Raw genomic sequence first — 19,704 nt, 5'->3', positions numbered from 1 at the left:
GCCCCTCATACCAGTGTGGCCAAAATTCCTGCTGTACAGAGCCCTCCTGCCAACGTGGCGCCCAAGGGGTCCCACTTACCTTGTCCCCTGCCAACACCTTGAAGGAGGCAATGACCTGGTCGGCTGTGTCTGTGTCTGTGGTCTCCCTTGACATGAAGTCGATGAAGGCTTGGAAGGTCACAAGGCCACTGTGGTTGGGGTCAACCACACTCATGATGCGGTTGAACTCGGCGTCACCCTGAGGGGATGGGTGCGGGGCACAGGCAGCACTTAGTGGGGTAGGGGCAGTCAGGCAAGGACTGCTGGGTTCAGTCCCCAAGAGGAACAGCCTGGATAGAGTGCAGGCCACACTGTCAGCCCAGGCAGAGCTCGCCGTGTGGCTGTTCTGGCCCTGGCTAGGAGCCATCCCTGCATCCTCCCCTCCCACCTCTTGGGAAGTGGAGAGTTGGGGTCTACTGTCCCCAGTCCCAGGCTCATAAGTTAGCTCTGGAGGGCAGGGAAGAAAAAAAGAGAGAAAGAGAAAGAAAAGGGGAGAGAGTGGAAGGACTGCCCCCCTCTCTCTGGAGGCTTCTTGGGCAGAGGGGGGCTTGGGGAGTCATCGGGGGGACCCAGCCCGCAGGTGCAGCGGAGGCAGCAGGCCAGGCCAAGCTGCTGCTCTGGCGGGGGAGTGTCCCCGAGGACATGGAAGCTTTGGAGGCGGTGAGGGGTGGGAGGAGGCAAGGAGGAGGAGGAGGAAGAGGCGGAGGAGCAGTGGCAGGGGAGGCAGAGGCTGCATACCAGGCTGTATCCTGTGGAGATAAGCAGAGCCCTGAAGTCATCGGAGTCCATGCTGCCTGTCTGCTTCTGCTCCCAGGACGCAGGCATAGCAGAGGAGACCAGGCCCAGAGCAGGCAAGAGGGGCCGCCCCAAGTACACAGCAGGCAGACAGGACAGTGGCAGGAGCAGGGAGACAGGAGGCCCCGAGAGACCAGGTAAGGGGAAGGTGTCCGAGTGACACGAGGGCAGGGAAGAGGCAAGAGAGCCGGTGAGATGGCATACACGATGGCAGGGGTGGAATGGCAGAGGGAGGGGAGAGAGAGAAGGAGAGAGAGAAACAGAAGAGCAGTTAATGCCACGGTCCGCTGGGCCGGGGGTGCGCGTACCTGCCGGTCGTTCTCCACGTCATAGCCCAGGCTGATGAGGCAGGCCTTGAACTCCTCGGGCCCCAGGGCCCCACCATGATCCTGCCGGGCCATCAAAGGCAGGTGCGCGGGGGCGATGTGGAGACCAGGCCGCAGAGATGGGACAGGGGCCAGGGCCACATGCAGAGGGCAGGGGAGGGGGACACATAGGGGAGGGAAACACAGAGTTAGAGGCGACAAAGACGAGGTGATGGCCAGGACTGTCAGGAGGGTCAGGAGGCGGCATAGGTCCCTCATTCTGCCTCCAGATGGAGGCCTCCCCAACTTTTGGGCCAGAGCAAGTAAGCAAAAGGTCCAGGATTTGGGCAAAGAGCAGGCATTAGGGAGCCACCTGCTGGCGCAGGGCAGAGACTGCACTTGTACCCTCAGAAGCTGCACAGAGGAAGTCAGCAGGGCCTGCCCAAGGGGGCCAGCTGGGAATGGAGTTAGGCTCCAGCGCTCAGGCCCCTCTACAACGACTGCCACCTCAACTTGTATCTCAAGAATTCTGTGTGGGACCAGGTTCCCAAGCTCCTGGCGGCAGGCTGGCATGATGCAGCCCCAGCGAGCAGCCTGGAGACCTCCTCCCCACCCACCTCTCCTGGTGCACCCAACATCCCCTGCGTGCTGGATCCTGCCCGCCCACAGCGGTGGCTGATGCTTAGTTGACTGCTGTGAATGAACAACAGACATAGAGACAGAGAAGGGCAAGAGGGGACAGTGACAATGGGGAAGGAAGGCATGCAAGGCCGGGCAGCTGCTCACCTTGTCGAAGTGGTTGAAGGATGCCCGGAACTCTTGCATCTGCTCCTGGCTGATGCCCTTTGCATCTCGGGTGAGGATCTGGTTCTCGACTTCATTGATGGTGCGGGCGATGGTGGTGAGGAGCTGCTCCCACCCCACTCGGATGTGCTGTGAGAGAGAAGGGGTGTGACCAAGGGCTGGTGGCTGTCTTGTACTGAGCGCGCGCGCGTGCGTGCGTGCGTGTTTTGCTAGCTGGGTCAGGTCTCCCCGCCAAGTGCCACCTCAGCTCCACATTCTCCTGTACACCAGCTTTGCACAGGGGGACATGGGGTTGTGGTGCTTCCCTGCTGCCTCTGCCAATCACCAGGGTTCGTCCACTCCCAGGGGATGCAGCACAAGGGCAAGGACACTACACACTTGTGCCAGGACCCACATGGCAGCATTTCAGAGGCTCCGACTGGTGGCAGGGGTAAAGGGGAGAACATACAACTCCACGCAAGTCTGTGGCTTTTATGGCCTGGTCAGTAGGGTGCTCCCCACAGAACTGCTCCTGACATCCCTGACATCCCTGACACACTAACCTTGTCCTGGCTGTACTGCCCCGTACAGGACCTGGGCCTCAAGCAAGGTTGAAACTGTGAGGCTACAGGCTGGAGTGGGGGTGGCAAAGGTCCTCTAGGTCCTGAGGAATTATGTCCAAAGACAGGAACTGTCACAGTGCTGGGGCAGCACAGCGTGGTTTTAAAAGTATGCATGCAGTCTGGCCTAGTCTTTCCAGACATTTTAAACAGTAAAAATAAGTGACAGAGCAAACAGCGGGCCAGCAAACCTATTTCACAGGGGAGCCCCGGGTGGGCGCGGGCAAGGGCGCGCACCTCCATGGTGTAGTTGGTGTGCTTGTTGTCGAAGATGAGGGCCTCCTGGATAAGCTGGTGCTGCTGCTCCAGCAGGTCCAGGTTGGGCTTGTAGTCCACGATGCTGCGCTCATACTGCTTCAGGTGGTTCAGTTGGTCCTCCAGGGTCCCGTTCATCTCAATAGAGATGCGCCCAATCTCCTGCAGGGGAGACGCGGTCAAGGTCAATGAGGCCTCACCCACAGGATGCCCCTCCCAACACCCTCGACTGCCCCTCTGGTGGCCTTCAAAAGCAGCTGCGGTGGGGACCTCTGTGCTGTACTTCACTGTATCCTCAACCTCTCCAAGAGACCCAGACACTGACTGCAGATGGGGAAACCAAGGCTCAAGGATCAGTCACCACAACCAGGGGCAGAGCCAGGCTCTGAACATAGGCCTGGCGAGGTTCAGAACCCGTGGTTCCTCGCCATGGGTACCTCATGCCCTCCACTCCCACTTGCTACCCACACTTGGAGGCACACTGCACCCCAAGGCAGGCTTTCAGCAAGGCTACTCACAGCCACCAGCACACAGCGAGTGCCAAGTGGCGGCCACAGCCACTACTAGTAGCATTTCAAACTCTCCCGGGGCTGTCATGAGGGTCCCTTGTGAGCTGTGAGGTTAGGCAATGCTGCTCACAGCCTCCTGTGGCACTCAGATGGGTCCCGCAGAATGAGGTACCTGCTCTCTCCCTTTTGAGAGCTGAGAAGTGGGGATCAGAGGCTCCAGATCACTGGACAGAGTGGAGCCTCAAATCCACATCTATTTGACCCTTAGCCAGCTTTCTCTGGCTGGCACAGTTCACCCACATAATCCTGCTGACCCTTGGCAGTCAGCTGGGGCACAGCCATGAGGGGTCCCCTCACCTCCATCTTGGTCTGGATCCAGGGCCCCACCACATTGGCCTGGCTGGCAAACTGGCGGCGGAGGTGCTCGTTGGACTGCTGCTTGCTCTGCTCCTCCATGAGTGCATGGTCCCTCTTTGGCACCAGCTGCTGTACCTGAAGGGCCGCGTAGGAGTGGTGAGAGGGAGGTAGCCACACTCGGCAGCAGGGCCCCAGCCCACTTGAGGGGCCCAGCCCACCTTCTCCCACTTGGAGTTGATGATCTGAGGGGTGACGGTGGTGTAGGGGTTGCTGCCTGACAGCTTGATGTGGTTGCTCTCAGCGATCCTCTGGGCTTCTTTGTGGATGGCCAGAATGGCCTCGCGCTCTCTGTCAGCATCTGGCAGGGTCGACTTGAACTGGTCATGTGCTGAGATCAGGCCCTGGGGGATGAGGAGGAGTGAGGGGGCAGCCTAACCCTTAGGGGTCATGCAGGGGGCATGGAGGGCAGGCGGACCTCGATCTCCTCTATGGTGTGCACAATGAACATGTCCTGGAGGTCCTCCATAGCGCTTTCCATCCAGTTGTTGAAAGGTGCGGCCCGCTTGGCGTACTCCAGATGCAGCTGGTCAATGGTCTCCAGCTGCTTCTCTGTTTTCTGGGGTGTGGAGAGGAACAGGGACAGCAAAAGACAGACAGGTCAGCTGGTGAGTGGGGAGGGTCCCAGGGGGTCAGAGGCGGCCACTGTCCACCCTCCTCACCATCCCAAGAGCAGTGGGGAACCAGAGCTGCTCCTTACCTCCAGGGCTTCCCTGCGACTATGGGTCAGATTGCCCAGGGTGTCCCACTGGTCACAGATCTTCTGGCACCGGGTGTTGACATTGTGAGAGTCGTAGTAATCCAGCTCACTGTAGGATGGCGGACAGCGTGAGACCCAGCAGGGCTGTGCTTGGTCCCTCTGTCCCACGGTGGAGGCCACACAGCAAGACAACAATAAACAACCATTCCTCTGCCATGGGGCAGGAACCTCCTACTGCTCATCCACCCCACTTGCAGACCAGCAGAGGGGCGCTTTCACCAGGCCTGGAAGCCAGGCTGCCCTTTGGTTTTAGAGGATATCTAAAGCACAGAAGCTGCAACAATGCATCAAACCCCCTAGGCTGGGAATGTAGCTCTAGGGTTTTTGACCTTTTTGACCCAGGCATTCCAAACTCTGAAGTATCAGTTTTTCCATATGGGAAATGCAAATAAAGTTATGGCAGGGGTCCAATTAATTAATGGGTGATAAGTGCTCAGAGCAGATTCTAGCACCTAGCAAGTAAAAGCAGCAATTGCTAATGAAGATTTGGTTTATTTCAGTTGAACATTAACACAACACATACAACTATCCTGCGATCTCATTCTAATCCATCCATCATTATTATTTAAGACTCTTTCAAGAAGGAGTGCATGCAATTAGGGCTGGGGATTTAGCTCAGCAGCATAAGCATCTACCTGGCAGATGCAAAGTCATGAGTTCCATCCCCAGTACCAAAAAAAAAAAAAAAAAAAAAAAAAAAAAAAAAAAAAAAAAGACTGCAATCCTACTAACACTCCTAAGCCTATATTTGTTATCACTGTTCATTATTAATGCTGTTACTCTTTCTATGTCTACCATATAAGATACAGGGTCTAGTACTGTTTGCACTGCGGGGCACCCACTGGGTAAGTCTTAGACTGCGTCCCTGCAGCTGAAGGAGACTGCTGCACAGGACTATTATTTGAGTGACTACAGTTAGAGAGACTGGGATGACAGCTGTTGCTAGCCCTGACCCTGTAATTCTCTGGCCCTCTACTACCTCCTATCCTCAGTCTCAGGATCTCTGCTTGCTGGAGTCCAGCCTGCGACCTCAGGGGCTTGAAGAACAAGAGGACAAGGTAAGCCATTCCCAGCTGCGCGGGCAGACAGGACATGGTGGCTGAACAAGTGAGGGCTGGGAGAAGGCACAAGGCCATGCTCCTGAGTGTCAATCCCATCTGTGCCACTCCCAAAGGTCCAGCCTTTTTGTGCCCTGTCTCGGGAACCTGACTCTGGGGATTAAATGAGGGGGCCCTCTGCCATGGGGCAGGAACCTCTTCTTGCTCATCCACCTCATTCATAGACTAGCACAGCGTATGCGGCACTCTGAGCACTCCCTGTCACCATCAACCAACACTCTGTGGAATGGTCCCAGGACTGGCCTAGACAGTCCCTGGGCCTCTCTGACTCATCCTTGGGAGAAGGCAGCAGCACCCAAACAGGCCTCCAGGATTCCTGTCCTGAAAGCTATTTCCAGGCCACCTTAGCCAGCCAGTGCATAATCCAGGAAGCAAGCTGGCCTAGCATCCATTCCAAGGCTTTTCCCATGAGCTTCCGCCCTTATGGCCCTGCACCTGAGGCTTTGCTCTTCTTGGTCTGGACATGTAGGACCCCTGGGGTGTGTCATGGTGTGAAACAGGGGTGTTGTGGTTCCCAGCACTGCCAGAGTCCCACAATCTTCTGTCTCTGGTGAGCAAGTAGGGACCCTAAAGCAGCTGGGCAGTGGGGAAGGAGAAGCCAGGGATGAAACCAGCCTCTCGGCCATGAGGCCCTGGCATCAGGGCTGGGTGACACCCTTACAGGAGCAGCAGAGCTTCCCAGTGACTGTGAAGGGGTAGGGGCATCTGTGGAAAGGCTCCTATTTTTTTCTTTTCTTTTTTTTTTTTTTTAACTTTTTATTGGTACTGGGGATCGAACTCACGACCGCCTGCTTGCAAGGCAGGTGCTTATGCCGCTGAGCTAAATCCCCAGCCCAGGCTCCTATTTTTTAATAAACGGCTATTTTGGGAGCCTCGCTGTCCTTCCAGGGCCTTTGGATTTTCCATGCAGTAATGGCCTAGGCCTCCCACTCCCTAGGTCCTCCCTGCTGCTGGCTGCTGCACCGGTGGAATAAGGCCTCATTCATAGCTCCAGGGGCTCAGTGTACTAATAGTATGCACAAGTTTATCTGACTGGGGTGAGGAAGGGAGGGGAAGGACCAGGCTGCTTGGAAGCCTGTACAATAAGTGTATTCTGAGCAAGAAGGAAGGGGTGGGGCATAACAATGGGTTCACTGTGCAGCCTTGTTCCCTCAGGGAGGAGTGGCTGGGAGCAGGGGAAGCTAGGCAGCCCCACAAGGCGCCAGGGGCCTACTTGGTACAGCAGCAGAGCAAGTGGAGTCCCCAAGAACCCCTAAAACCTGAGGGTTTGGGACAAGGGCTAGAAACCTCCCTCTGCTGGAAAAACTAGGTTATTTTCCTCGTCCCAAAGGCTTTACCCCTAAAGCCTGCTGGGCTTCCAGTATCTGGAAGGCAGGAAGGTGGGAGGTGTGGGGACCTTGCTTTAGGCCACCAGGCAGGCTGGACCTGGGAGAGGGACCTGGGACAGGGTGCCACAAGTCCACACGTACTTAAGCTCCTGGGCAATAGCTGCAATCTGCTCCACACGGTCCTGGTGTGCGGCCAGGTCACTCTCAAAGGCCTCATGTTTGCGGATAAGAGCCTTGATGTCCGAAAGGGTGGCCGTTTCATAGTCCCGGTGCTTCAGCATGGCTTCCTTTCCTGTGGTGAGGGCAGAGAGGCACGTGGACAATAGCAGAGTGACTATGAGACAGCAATGGGGCATGTGTGTGTGTCCTGTACCCAGTTAGGAGGAAGCAAGATGGATGCAGATCCATCATATATATCTTTCCTCACTGAGGATGGTACTGTAAAGGCCAGAAACTTCCAGAACCTTCTTATCCCTACAGCTGGATCTCTAGGCTTTAGAATAAACTTACGAGATACTTCACAGTTTTGTGGGCCTTAGACCTATGTTCTAAATTTAGTGTCCTTTACTGGGAAGAGACTAAGAATTGGATGGTGGCACTATGACCAGAAAGCTAAATACCCACTTCTGGAGGTCTGTGACCCAGAGAAGGCCTTGGGCATGCAGCCACACCCAAGCAGTTCAGGGCAAATGGGCAGCACTGACTGTGGGTTGTTCCAGGAGCCTGGCCCTATGCCTGTCTGCTCCTGGCTCCTCGAAGCTAAATTCCCAGGTGGTGGTCCTATCACATCTTTGCCACCCCGAACTGTTTCGTAGCTTTCTGGGCTCAGTAGGGTGGGGCCCACCATCATGCCCTTTGAAGGCAGGGAGGAACGCTGTTATTAGTCCTGGAGCCTTGTTAATTACACAACTCAGAACAAAAACTCAAGCCAGCCCAGCAAGCAAGTTAAGGGACTGCAGGGAACTCAGGGAAAATAGCAGCCTGGGAAAGTGGTCAGGAATCCCAGCCCTTACAGGGGTCCTGCTTTGGGTATACCCCTCAAACTCTCTGAATCCTCAGGAATTCCCTCAACTCTGCCCCAGAACTCCAAATAAACAAATGTCCACCCAGTGTAGAGATCAGGAGCCCTAGGTCTGCTCTTCCACCTGTAAAATGGGCTAACAGCAGCAGCACCTACACGGTACTGGCACTACTCTGTTTCAGGGAGGTAATGTTCAAGAATGGTGGGTACGGAGCCACCTAGTCTCATCTGTCTTGAAACTGCAGGCCCAGAACAAGGCCTGGCACTGGAAACAAGTGGGCTACCTGGGAGACCAACTCCACTGGCCCTGCTGCCCCTACCCTGAGGCAGGAGGTTCAAACACAAAGGCAAGCTTGCAACTCCCTTCTCCAAATTGCTTTCTCCCAAAGGTGGGAACCAGAAATAGCAGGTTAGTCCTCTGCCTCAGCAGAGTTTCAGTAGCAGCTGGCCAGGGTGTCAGGGAAGAATTGGGGAACAGGCCAAGAAGGAAGAAAGGGGCTTGGTGGTAGCTATTTTGTCCCTGAGAAGGGTCACTCAGTCTGAGAAGCATTCACCATGAACCCTTACCCCTTCAAGCTGTGGACACAGAGCCAGTCTTGAAATGCTCACTCAGGGCTGAAGAGGTGGCCCTAACTGGGTCCTAGGAAGGCCAAGGAGTCTTGAGGCTGGCCTGTCTTAAGGTCCAGGGAAAGAAGGTGAACAGCCTGCGTATGTGTGTGGGTGGGGGTGTGTGTAGGGGGTTATGGGCTGACGCAGGACTGGGGCTGGATGCCAAAATGCCTGCAAGGGGTTGGGGGTGGGTGCCAGCCAGGCAAGATGGGGCAGGGTGAGGGGAGGCTGCTGAACCAGTTGTACCCTGGCTGAGACGGAGCTGCCTTCTAAAGGCCCCCAGTGAATGCCACCCCACAAGAGTCCCAGGGAAGAGGCTGTCCAATGGGCCATCACACTCCCCTTGGCCTGAATAACCATCTTCCTTCCCAGGGCCTCCTGGAGCCCTAGGTGGATGTTGAGAAGCTCCAGAAGGGAAACCCACAGGGGTGATGGCATAGCCACCAAGGAGGGCTAAGATGCAGCACCTCATCCTCTCTCTCATTCTTTTCTTGGTAAAAAGGGATTACAGTTGCTCTGAGTTTGACTGTGGCTGCTGGAGCTAACACGAGGAGGGAGCAAGCTGGGCCGCAGCCTGGGTGAGGTGGGCTTGGGGCTGCGGCATGTGCAAGTTGCTCATGGGTGTCTGTGAGGGGCATCTCAGCACCCGGACAGAGTTGGGGCTGCCTATTCACATAGCTGGTGCCTGGAGGCTCAGTGAGCATCTCTCAGGTAGCTGGGGGTGGGAGATGGAGCAGGAGAGGAAGCGTGACACAGTTAGGACGCAGCGGCAAGAGGGCCAAGGGCAAACTGGGAAAGAGGCAGTCACAGGCAAGATGGAGTCCTGTGGAGGGCTTCTTGCTAATAGTGCTGGAGATTGAACCTAGGGCCTCCTATGCACACACACACCGCCCACCCCACCCCCTTCTGCTTTCCCAGGGACTGGTGGTTTCCTGAGGGCTTTCAGGCCCCTGGGATCTGGAATCTCAACCATGGCATGGGTCCCAACTGAGAGCCAGAGACGTGATGGAATTCTATATCCTGAGCCAAAGGGACAGGCAGCTGCTGGGCTGCCGAGAAACAGGAGGTGACACTGTCCTTTTGGGAAAAGCTATCCTACGGCAGCCAGAGCCCTGGGAAGTGAGTGAGAAGCTCACAGAGTATCCAGCAGTCACCAAGTTGGGCAGTGGAGGCAGAAGGCAGCTGTCTGGCCTGGCCTAGTCTTTAATAAGTGAGCTGGAGAACACAGATCCATCCAGCATGGGCTCCTCAATGTGAAGCCTGCAGCCACAAGTGTGGGAGCGGGAAGGCAGACTGAACGTGGGTGCTGGGGAGGAGGACAGCAGGATAGGGCTTGGCCGTGTTCCAGGATGACGTCAGTGATAACCCAGCAAGCAGCCCCTAGAAGTAACCACTGAGCCAGAGCAGACTAGGCACTGAGGCAGATACGGGCAAAAAGTGTACCCTGTTCAGTGCTTCTGACACACAGGAAAGATTAATACAGCTTACACAGCAGAAGTTCTGTGTATGCATGTATGTGTCTGAGAGCCAAGAAAGGTGCAAGGGAGAGGAGGCCCATACCATCGGTCCAGGCCTCATGGATGGAAGCCTTCTGCCGGAACTTCTCTGCCAGGTGGTCGAGCCGCTCCAGCCTGCGGATTTCATTCAGCAGCCACTCCTCGTAGCCCTTCTCAGCCTGCTCCAGATGCTGCCAGCCATTGTTGATGTCCTGCAAGGATGGGAGAGGTCAGCGCTACCACAGGGATCCTGTCTGACTTTGCTGCATCGGTCTAGACTGAGGGAATCTGTAAACCAGTGGATGAATGACTGGAAGGATGCCATAGATAAGGCTGTGCAAGCTGAAGGTGACTGCTCAGGGGACACTACCCTTCCCCTGATAAAGGGCCTCAAGCACTTGCTGATCCTAGAGGCTTGGCAGACCAGGAATCTAGATTCTTGGGAAGTCTAGAAAACTCTGGGCGTAAAACCTAGACAGGGAGCAGGGGTGGGGGAATGTGGTAGTGAAACACATCCTCATCCACACCAAGGGCTGTGTGTTTTGATTAAGAAAGAGGATGCTGGCCACACAGCAAGCCTGAGGCTACTCTAGAGCCACTGTAGCTTGTCGTAGCTGTTCCTTGGCTCTCCGGAGCCTGCTGGGCACTCACCGAGACCATCCTGCCCTCAGAGGGCATGAAGGCTGGCCGATTGCTAAGGCGCAGCTTGGTCTGCAGTGTGTTGAAGTTGATCTCCAGCTGGCACTTCTCTTGCACCTTGGGTGGCTTGTGGACACGCCGGTAGTCACGGAAGTCCTCTAGCTTCTGCTGCATTTCCTGGATGGTTCTTTGGGGGACACGGTCCTCCAACCAGGGGATGGTGCGCCGGATCCACTCCAGGAGCTGTGGGCCACGAGAGTTTGGGGTTCCTTTGCAGGGGGTGTACAGAATGCCCTCCAGCTGTGATCACCTCGGGTATCTGGACCTTCACAGGACCCATCTTTAGGGATGTCCCCAGCCCAACTTCATGGCTCCTCCTGAGATCCCAAGCCCATAACTGTGGGAACATGTCCTCCCAGTCTCGTGCTGCTCACTGGTTACTTCCCGTCTGTGCCTTTGCTCTTAAGTCTTCTTTTCTTAGCTCCAAGTGACTGGACTCAACTCAAATGCCCCCACCTCAGGAGTTCCCAAACACTCTGGCACATGATTCCCAGCAGCTGGCTTTACTGTCTGGGTCAGTGATCATGTAATTGCCACAGGGCAGGGGCCCACACTGTCCCCACAAAGGTCAGGTGTGGTCAATGTGGACACAAAAACCAGAAAACTGAAAAAGTAACAAGCTACTTATAAACTGCTCTGATCTTTGATGGAGTGACAGACAGGACAGCGGAATATCCCAGTTAGAGGAGTACAGACACACCAAGAAGTGATTCTCAAACACCAACCCTGGTAGCATGAGAAAACCAGGGAGAGAGACATTTGTATGCTTTTTGGGGGGACGTGAGGGTACTAAGGATTGAACCTAGGGGTGTTCTACTATTTTACCACTGAGAATATATTCCCAGCCCTCTTTTTTTTTTTTTTTTTTTTTTCAGTCTGGGCTTGAACTTGTGATCTCTCTGTCTCGGCCTCCCAAGTAGCTGGAATAACAGACGCACAACATGTCTCACTACAGCATATTATCTTGGTACACAGTACTGATGGTACTCCGTTGGCAATGGCTGGGTCCTAAGAATACCTTGTCCTGAATACTTCTTCCTTACCCTGGTGAGAGGAATGATGGCTGCAGAAGAGCAGCTTTGGCTTTTGTGCGTGTGGCAGTGGTGGTGTGATGCAACCCAGGGCCTTATACAGGCACACACTAGCCAAGCACTGCACCCCTGGGCTACACCCCACCTTCAAGCTTTGTTCTCCTTTGTGACCAGGTTTTTTGGGGTGGGGGGATACAGGGTCTTGCTATGTAGTTCAGGCTGGTCTTCAAATCCCTTATGTAGCCTGGGCTGGCCTTAAACTCACGATGATCCTCCTGCCTACTTCAAGCACTGAGATTATGGGCATGCACCACAACACCCGGACTGTAAAAGATTCTTAAGTGGGTAAAACAGAGTTGGTCACTCTAGGTTGGCTGTCGAATACTTACCAAATTTCCCTTGTTCATGAAATCTTAAGAGCCTGGGACCACTGGTTCTAGAACTGTCAAAGATGGCTGAGCATCTCTGAAGGAACCAAGGAGCCAGCTGGCATAGTGACCAGCTATCTGACCCTCTATTTTTAAAGCCAAAAAAAGGAGCCACATCCTGACTCAAACTCCTTTCTTCTAGAAAGGTCTAGAATCTCATGATCTATCTGTACTGTCTCCCTGCAACTGGACATGGGTAATAAGAGGTGACCTCGCCTTTTAGCTTATCTTGGGCTGTGGGGATGAGGAGGGACACACTCACGTCGCTGGCCAGTCGCTCATAATCTTCCATCAGGTGTTCATTCTCCTGGTTGACAGCGAGCACCTTGCAGATCCGGTTAGCAGCAGTTTCAGCCTGGAGGAACGCACATAGTCAGCGCGGCTATGGCTGCAGCTGCTGACCCTCCCTCAGGACAGGCAGGTCCTCTGAAGCAGTTTGTCCACAGCCCCCACAGAACTCTCCAAGGAGGGAGAGGAGAGGAAACGCAGCTTCAGCAAGATGGTCTTGAGTGGCCATGACCTAACAGGCCTTGTCAGCCTCCTTAATTTACTGTGGAACACCCTGCACCCAAGGAACTGGCCCTGAGGGGCACTGAGAAGGGTTGAAGAGGGCTCCCACTGTTGAGAACAGCCCTCCAGTGCCCTGTGAGGGGGCTGATGAGGCTATGTTTGGCCTCAGTCCTGGAAGGGGCTTCCCTATGGTGCAGAGGGAATTGGAGGGAGCTGGGGGTCTCAGAGCTGGTCTGCTGTGCTCTGGAGGAGCCTAGTGGTCAGCACAGACAGACTGTGCACGTTCAACCCCTTCCTTCTCCTGCCCTCAGAGATGGGAGTTACCAGGAGCTCCTGTGTTTCAGGTCAGAGTCTGTGGGGGTAGATGGAAGGCCGGGAACTAGCCCCTGGCCCTGAACTATGGGATATGGGAGTATGTTCTGCCTTGTCCTGCTGGGGAAGCAGACAAGGTGCAGCAGGAGGGGAGGGCGCCACACAGACAGCAGAGACTAGGTACCTTTCAGGAAGCACAGAAAGGGTCCGAGAGGAGTTGAAACAGCAACAGAACAGGAACAGAAATAGAGGAGGGTCTACAGAGTGATTGGGGAGGAAAAGAGAGGCTTGGGAGACGGCTTCAAGACAGGCATGCTACAGGTACCACCTCCCGCCTCTCCCATTCACGCACTGCACAGGGACAGGCGGGAAGGCACCAAGGCTGGCATGAGTGCGTGAGCACAGGCGCACACAGCTCTCAGTGTTAGGCAGGGCGCACACCTAGGTTGCCAGGAAGCATTCCTAAGTGAGGCTCACAAGGGCCCTGGCCAGGATAGCAGCCCCGGCCTGGTGCAGAAGCACAGTCTGGGGTGCAGATATGAGGTGAGAGAGGGGTCATTTTTTTGACCCTTATCGGGGCAGAAACACCTGGTACGCCAAGCTCATATCCATGCTGCTGCCCATCAGAGGACCTGGTTTCCACTGCACCTGGGTGCTCAGGGTTATGAATACTTGGATGGTGAATAGAGGAGGAATGAACACATTCATGACTGGGAATAACCACCAGGAGAGAAGGGCACAATAGATTCGAGGCCTGGGGCTCATCCTGTGTGCAGGAAACAAATCCCACAGTGCTCATTAAGGAGTTCAGATGAGTCTCTGGGGATAGGACTACAGCAGCAAAAAGCACCCCACAGCTATCCTGAGAGGTACACGCAGAAACAGAAAAGGCTGGTTTTCAGACACGAGCTCACCATATAATCCAGGTTGGCCTTAAACCCACTGTGTAGCCCAGGCTGGCTTGAACTCGAGGTGATCCTCTGCTGAGGTTACAGGTGTGCACCACCATGCCTGGGAGTGATGGCTGAAGACAGCCTTAACCCTGCACTCTTTTTGGAAGAGTGGCTGTCCTTGACCTCCTTCCTCTTAGGAAGGCCAGGAACAGCCTCTGGGCCAACTACCTGAAAAGTCCCCACATGCTCTGACCTGTTCCTCCCATCCTAGGCCCTTCCTTGACTACCACACCAGAGTTCAGCTCCAAGCACACGGGAGATCTTGAGCAGAAGAAAAAGCAACCTGGTGAGGGCAATGTGGTAGGCAGGAGGCCAGGTGGGTGAGTCCAACAGCAAACATGCCATTAGTTGGGGTTCATTGGGAGGAATCTTCCATCACTGCCCATCCTGCACTCCCCTTGGGTAACCCCACACTGCACACCAACAGCACACTTCAGACACAGGCTGCAGTCACATGCTGGGTAGGTGAAGGAGCTCCACTTGCCCATGTGGTCAGGGGATGGGAAGAACCATCCTCCCCTTTGGCCAAGCAGCAGCGCAGCACCGCACAGGTCCCTGTCTTGTCTTAAGCCCTTCACTGATGGGAGCGCACCTCACTCCCACAGCAATCCTATGCAAGCACAACATGATTCCTGGGGGGAACTGGGGTGAAGTGACCAAGAGGTGGCAGAGACAGTCTGCCAGACCAGTCTGCCCATGGTGCTGCCTCTGATGGACATGGGGTTCTAAGCAAGTGGTCTATAGACAACAATGGATTTCTACATCCTCTTTTCATTGGGCCTGGCCAGGTTCAGTCTCCTTGGGCACATAGGGACTCTCGGGGTGCCTGACCATATGATATCCTTAGAGGGTGCCATAGTGGGCAACTGTTCAGGAAAACAAGCACTGGCTCCTCCTCCCCTGCCCACTTGCCAAGTGCTAACAAGAGTCAGCAGGCAACCTGCTGCCGAAGACACTGCAGAGACCAGGAGCAAAGACAGGTGCACAGGGCTCCCTGCAAAAACAAAAGCCCCTGACAAGAGGTATGGGCATGGCCTGAGGTCAACCAGGCTCAGGGAGAGTCACCTGCTATGTGCTACCAGCAGCTTCTGGAGGAGGAACTACAGTGCTCCCTGGCAAGAGGACATGACACATACTGACCATGGCAAGAGAAGGCAGAACAGTCAAGCAGTCCAATCCCAACTGCGACACTGGGCTTCTGTTTCCCTGTCTGAGGAAGGGTGGGGCTTCCTCACCCTTAAGGCAGAATATGTGTGGAGCCTCTCACAGCTCCAGCACTGGCCAAGCAGCAGGAAGATAGAGGGCCCCATGGTTATGAGAAACCTAAGTGGCCCTGCCAGGGTTCCAGTCACACATGGACAGACGGTGGTGATGGGAGAGTGACAGGTAACAGAGAGGGCAAGTATGCAGCTGCAGCAGCAAGGGATGCTCCCACCCCAGCTCACCTTCTGGGCCCCTGAGAAAGCGTGGTAGAAGCAGGACACGTAAGTCATGATGGCCTTCTCATCTGGCCTCAGAGTGCCCACAATATCTGCGCAGAGAGAGAGAGAGAGAAAGAGACAGGCAGGAGAGAATGAAAGATGCAGGGAGGGCGGCCAGCCAGCCCGAGGCTCATGCAGGAGGAACAGCACTTGCTCTGGACTGGAAGCCAGCCCCGGCTCAGGTCTGGGTAGCACAGCCTGATGAGGTGTGCCAGGGAGAGGAGGTCGGTATGAGGAGCCTTTGTTTTCCTCACAGGCCAGGGTTTGAAACAGACTGGCCACGGCCTCTATAAAGACAGCTTCATTCTGGAGCAGGAGTCAAATACTGGATTTCTCCTTGAGAACCTAAGTAGGACCGTTCCATGTGTAACTTCTGACCACTTTTAATGGTCTCGCTCTCACAGTAAAACACAATCTCTTACCCCAGACTCCAATGATCTTGAGGCCTGGCTTCCCTCATCTGGTTTTTCACCTCTTCTCTCCTCTCCTCCCTTCTAGCCAATCTTTGAACAAGCCAATGCTTTTTGCCTCAGGGCCTTTTCACAGCTTCATCCTCTGCCTGGGATGCCTCTACCACAATCTTCACTTACAGATTCTCATCCCTGAGAGAGTCTGTGCATGGCACCCCTTCCTGCTAAAATGGCCCAGATGGAAATCACCCCAGTTGTCTGTATCCCTGTCCTGTCCTACATTCTCTTCTGTGCTTCTCCACTGATGTGCACTGTCTGTCTCATCCAATGAGATGAGGCTGCACGACAGTCAACTTCCTTAAAGCAGTGACCTTGCCTGAGTCACAGTCATCCTCGCTGCCTGCACTAGACCCTGTCATGGCCTCTGAGCTCAATGGGTTTTATAAGCAAAGACTGAATAGACAGGTATCCCCAGGAGTGGGGGTGAGGTTTGGGGTGGCTTCCAGTCACCAGAGAGGCCACTGCCGTCTGCAAGAAAAATGAAGTGAGCGTGGGAGGTGAGAGCAGCAGTGGCATTGGGCAGTGGCAGCGAGGTGGGCCTGCCTGGCCCTGCCCGGTACCTTCTGCGCTCCCGAAAAGGCATGGTAGAAGCTGGACACATATGTCATTATGGCCTTCTCGTCGGGCCGGGCCGTGTTCACGATGTCTGCAAGCGAACAACAAGGTTAAACCGCCCGAGCAGGAGTGGGGGTGTTACTCATTAGGACTCACAGCCATGAGAAGGACTCTCAGGGCACAATCAGTGACACCTGGTGACTCAGGTGGGTTTGGCCACACCCTCAGAACCATCCCCTTGCCTCTGGTCTCAGGAAAGGCCAAGGCTGTGGGAACTGAATTAAAATGAAGCTACATCCTCTGAGAATGACCTTAAGAGGCTGCAGAACAGTCAACCCTGATGGCCACCAGAGGCCAGAGACATGGGTCTTGGCTGGGGGTGGTGCTGCCTGGGAAATGGAACAAAGCCGGAAAAGGAAAAAACAACACATTCCACTCTGGAAGGTTCCAGAGTCTGTGCCTTCCGCAGGCAGGGAGGGGAGAGGCTGTGGTGGCTCACAGGAAGCCTGGAGCCAGTCCTCTTTGGCCACTTCACCCCTGCCCTGAGCCCTGGACTAAGCTGAAGCCCCAAGAGGGTTGGTCCTTCAAGCAATCCCTCCCCACTCTCTCCCTCCTCGAATACATCTGGCCAGCTCAGGCCCAGGCTCCCTCTGCTCCATTCGGCTCCTGGGATGACACAACTGTCTCTGTCTACCTGGATCTTTCAACCCTCCTTGCTGGCTCTACCAGCTCCTCATAGATGCCCCTAAGCTCTGATGAGCCCATGAGCCAGCATTCAAAGCCAAGCCCGGGCAGATGAGGTCTGCAGGTAAGATAAAAAACATGTACTTACCTTCTGCATCCAACATCTTGGGGATGTCGAGGTATTTCTCAGCCACTTCAAAGGCATTGTTCAGGTTGGTGACTGGGTCATCCTGGGAGGAGGCAGAGGGGCAAGCAGGAAGAACTTGGTTGGGGACAGAGGCAGGAGAAGGACACAAGGGAGGCTTGGGAGGGGGACGCCCTTGAGGGACAAGGCTAGAAAGGGTCCTTTAGCAGTTCTCAGCCACACGTGCTGTGTGGGGAGCAGGGCACACCTATGAATGCAGTTCTTACCCAAAGGGAGGCATGCTATGGACCTTTTTATCCAGAAAAGATGCCCTTTGCATAGAACTTTCAGTTACGCATGGAGCTGCCTTTTAAGGCCCTCCCCTGACACCTGGCAGGTGTGGTCTAAACCAGAGAGAGCACTAGGGGTGGGTAGGGGTCAAACCCAGAGCACCTATATTCACTTCCCTGAAGTACCCTGGCTCCTTTGTGGGCTTTCTACTGCTACGGAGCTAAATAAATTCTACTGCACTGATCTCCCTCACCTCCCCGAACAATTCCCAGTGGGGGCCTAATTCACATTTTTACTGTAGCCAGAACACGAGAGGTACAGGCTTGTACCTCCTGAGTGCCTTCCTCTGATGCTAAGCTGCTACTTCATCCCAAGGCTGTTTCCTGCCATGCCAGCTTAGGGGGCACCGTTCTCCTTCTGTAGCCTCCCACCCCAATGGCTTGAGCACATGCCATATGAGCTGTGTGGCTTGTTGCTTTGGACACAAAGCTCTGTCTTCCCATGTGGCTGAGAGATTTGAGACCAGGACCTGGCTCTTCCACGATTTCTGCAGGAAAACTACAGCGGGAATCTGCACAGGTAACACTGGCTGGTGGCTGATGGTGTGGAACTCCCTACTTTCCTCCCCCTTGGGCAGAGATGGAATATTTCTAGAATCCACAAAGTCAAGGGAGGGGAATTAAAGGCATGTAGGACTGGCCCTAAAATATCTTTGGCTGGTTGGAGGGAGACAGAATAGTCCCTGAGGGAGGCGAGAGTCAGTCAGCAGATCAAGACCCTGGTGGAGCTGGCACCAGGCTCCCCTAGCCTACCCAGTTGAGCACAGACTCTAGCAGTGGAGGCTGGCAATGGATAGCCCTCGGGATGATGACCCACAGGAGAGCTGGAGGCGCATACCTTTCTCAGTTTGTCATACTCAATCAGCTCTGGTCTGTGCCGGTGGATGAGGGCATTGAAAGCAAGACCATCCTTCCAGCTGGGGGTGAAAGGCAAATGTTAAAAGGATTACACTCTTAGTGTGGTGGGAGTGCTGAACGGTGCTGGGTACCCACAGCAGGAACATAGTAAAGCAGTGACTGTAAGCATGACCTCAGGAGCCTGACGGCACGGGCTCAAATTCCTTATTTCCTATTATAAGCGTGACCTTGGGCAAGTCACATAATATTCTGCTACTTTAGTCTCCATGCCTGTTCAATAGGGATAATAACAGTACCTTTTCTCACAGGGTTTAAAAAAAAAAATTTTATGAGAATTAAATGGGTAACTGCTTAGATCAGTGCCTGACACATGATGACTACTTTGTGACTGATTGCTGACCTCTGAAATGATCTGACCTGCCTCACATACAAGGCCCAACTGGTGGGTGGAGAAAGTCCACTGCAGGAGGCCAATGGCCACAATGTGTGGCCCCTGCACGTTGGCCAATCTTATTCACAGTGGGTCAGTCCATGGGCTGGCCTGACGTGGCATGGCATGAGGGTCTTTGGAAGAAAATAATCTTCTATAGGGTTGTAAGCTAGACTCATTATAGCTCCTGGAAATCCTCTAGATCTGCTCAGAATAGTCATCCTGGGTACTTCCTATCATCTGTTTTGCCACCTCTTATAGCACTTCTCACTATCTGAAATGATGTGGTTGGACCCCCTGCCCCACTGTGAACTATTGGTCTCTCTGCTATAGGGTACATTTCCAGGGGCAAGGCCTGTGCTTTTGGGGGTGCTACATCCCTGCTCATGGAGGCAGCAGATACTCCACAGATATTTACTGACTGAACAAATAAGTGAGAAGCTCAGTCAGCTGGAGGGAAAAGGAAGGGACACAAAGAGAAGAGCCATCAAGGGAGAGGCTGTGTGCTGCTCATAAGAGATTCTACATGGAGAGGCCCTCAGCATCCAGTACTGGGCTCTGGAAGCCCAAGGACATGGCAGTACCCTTGTGCATCTCATGAGGCCCTATGTGCCTATCCCAGGGCTCAGAGGGGTGACGTTATATGCCAAGAGGGGATTAGACCTCAGGGCCACCCCAGAGCCTGTGCTCCTAACCAGCAGGCAGTCCAGCTCCTGCCACCCTACCTTCCTGACCACACGTCACACTGGCCCTGCCCATCTCAGTGA

General features: G+C 54.6%; 1 protein-coding gene across 5 annotated transcripts in view; it reads right to left on the bottom strand.

Annotated features, from left to right (window-relative positions):
• Positions 1 to 19,704, bottom strand: part of Actn4 (actinin alpha 4) — a 70,224-nt gene that overhangs the window by 1,257 nt on the left and 49,263 nt on the right. The window contains exons 6-21 of one of the 5 annotated variants that reach the window (XM_003467246.5): positions 18,488 to 18,566; positions 17,324 to 17,405; positions 16,497 to 16,582; positions 12,473 to 12,565; positions 10,704 to 10,934; positions 10,117 to 10,264; positions 7,068 to 7,218; positions 4,421 to 4,529; positions 4,139 to 4,279; positions 3,882 to 4,064; positions 3,664 to 3,798; positions 2,780 to 2,959; positions 1,926 to 2,072; positions 1,143 to 1,223; positions 778 to 843; positions 80 to 238 (exon numbers count right to left, since the gene is read on the bottom strand). In XM_003467246.5, the coding sequence (XP_003467294.2) occupies positions 80 to 238; positions 778 to 843; positions 1,143 to 1,223; positions 1,926 to 2,072; positions 2,780 to 2,959; positions 3,664 to 3,798; positions 3,882 to 4,064; positions 4,139 to 4,279; positions 4,421 to 4,529; positions 7,068 to 7,218; positions 10,117 to 10,264; positions 10,704 to 10,934; positions 12,473 to 12,565; positions 16,497 to 16,582; positions 17,324 to 17,405; positions 18,488 to 18,566 (2,071 nt within the window). Of the gene's footprint in view, positions 1 to 79; positions 239 to 777; positions 844 to 1,142; positions 1,224 to 1,925; positions 2,073 to 2,779; positions 2,960 to 3,663; positions 3,799 to 3,881; positions 4,065 to 4,138; positions 4,280 to 4,420; positions 4,530 to 7,067; positions 7,219 to 10,116; positions 10,265 to 10,703; positions 10,935 to 12,472; positions 12,566 to 15,430; positions 15,517 to 16,496; positions 16,583 to 17,323; positions 17,406 to 18,487; positions 18,567 to 19,704 lie in introns of all 5 variants that reach the window. The other 4 variants (XM_005002548.4, XM_003467247.5, XM_023564030.2 and 1 more) reach the window with 4 other exon arrangements.

This window comes from Cavia porcellus, unplaced genomic scaffold, assembly GCF_034190915.1.
Source record: "Cavia porcellus strain 051 isolate PalLab524CR breed Dunkin Hartley unplaced genomic scaffold, mCavPor4.1 scaffold_7, whole genome shotgun sequence".
In the NCBI taxonomy this organism is placed as follows: domain Eukaryota; kingdom Metazoa; phylum Chordata; class Mammalia; order Rodentia; family Caviidae; genus Cavia; species Cavia porcellus.
Note: the sequence above shows the minus strand (reverse complement) of the source record. Positions and strands in the feature narration are given on the sequence as shown.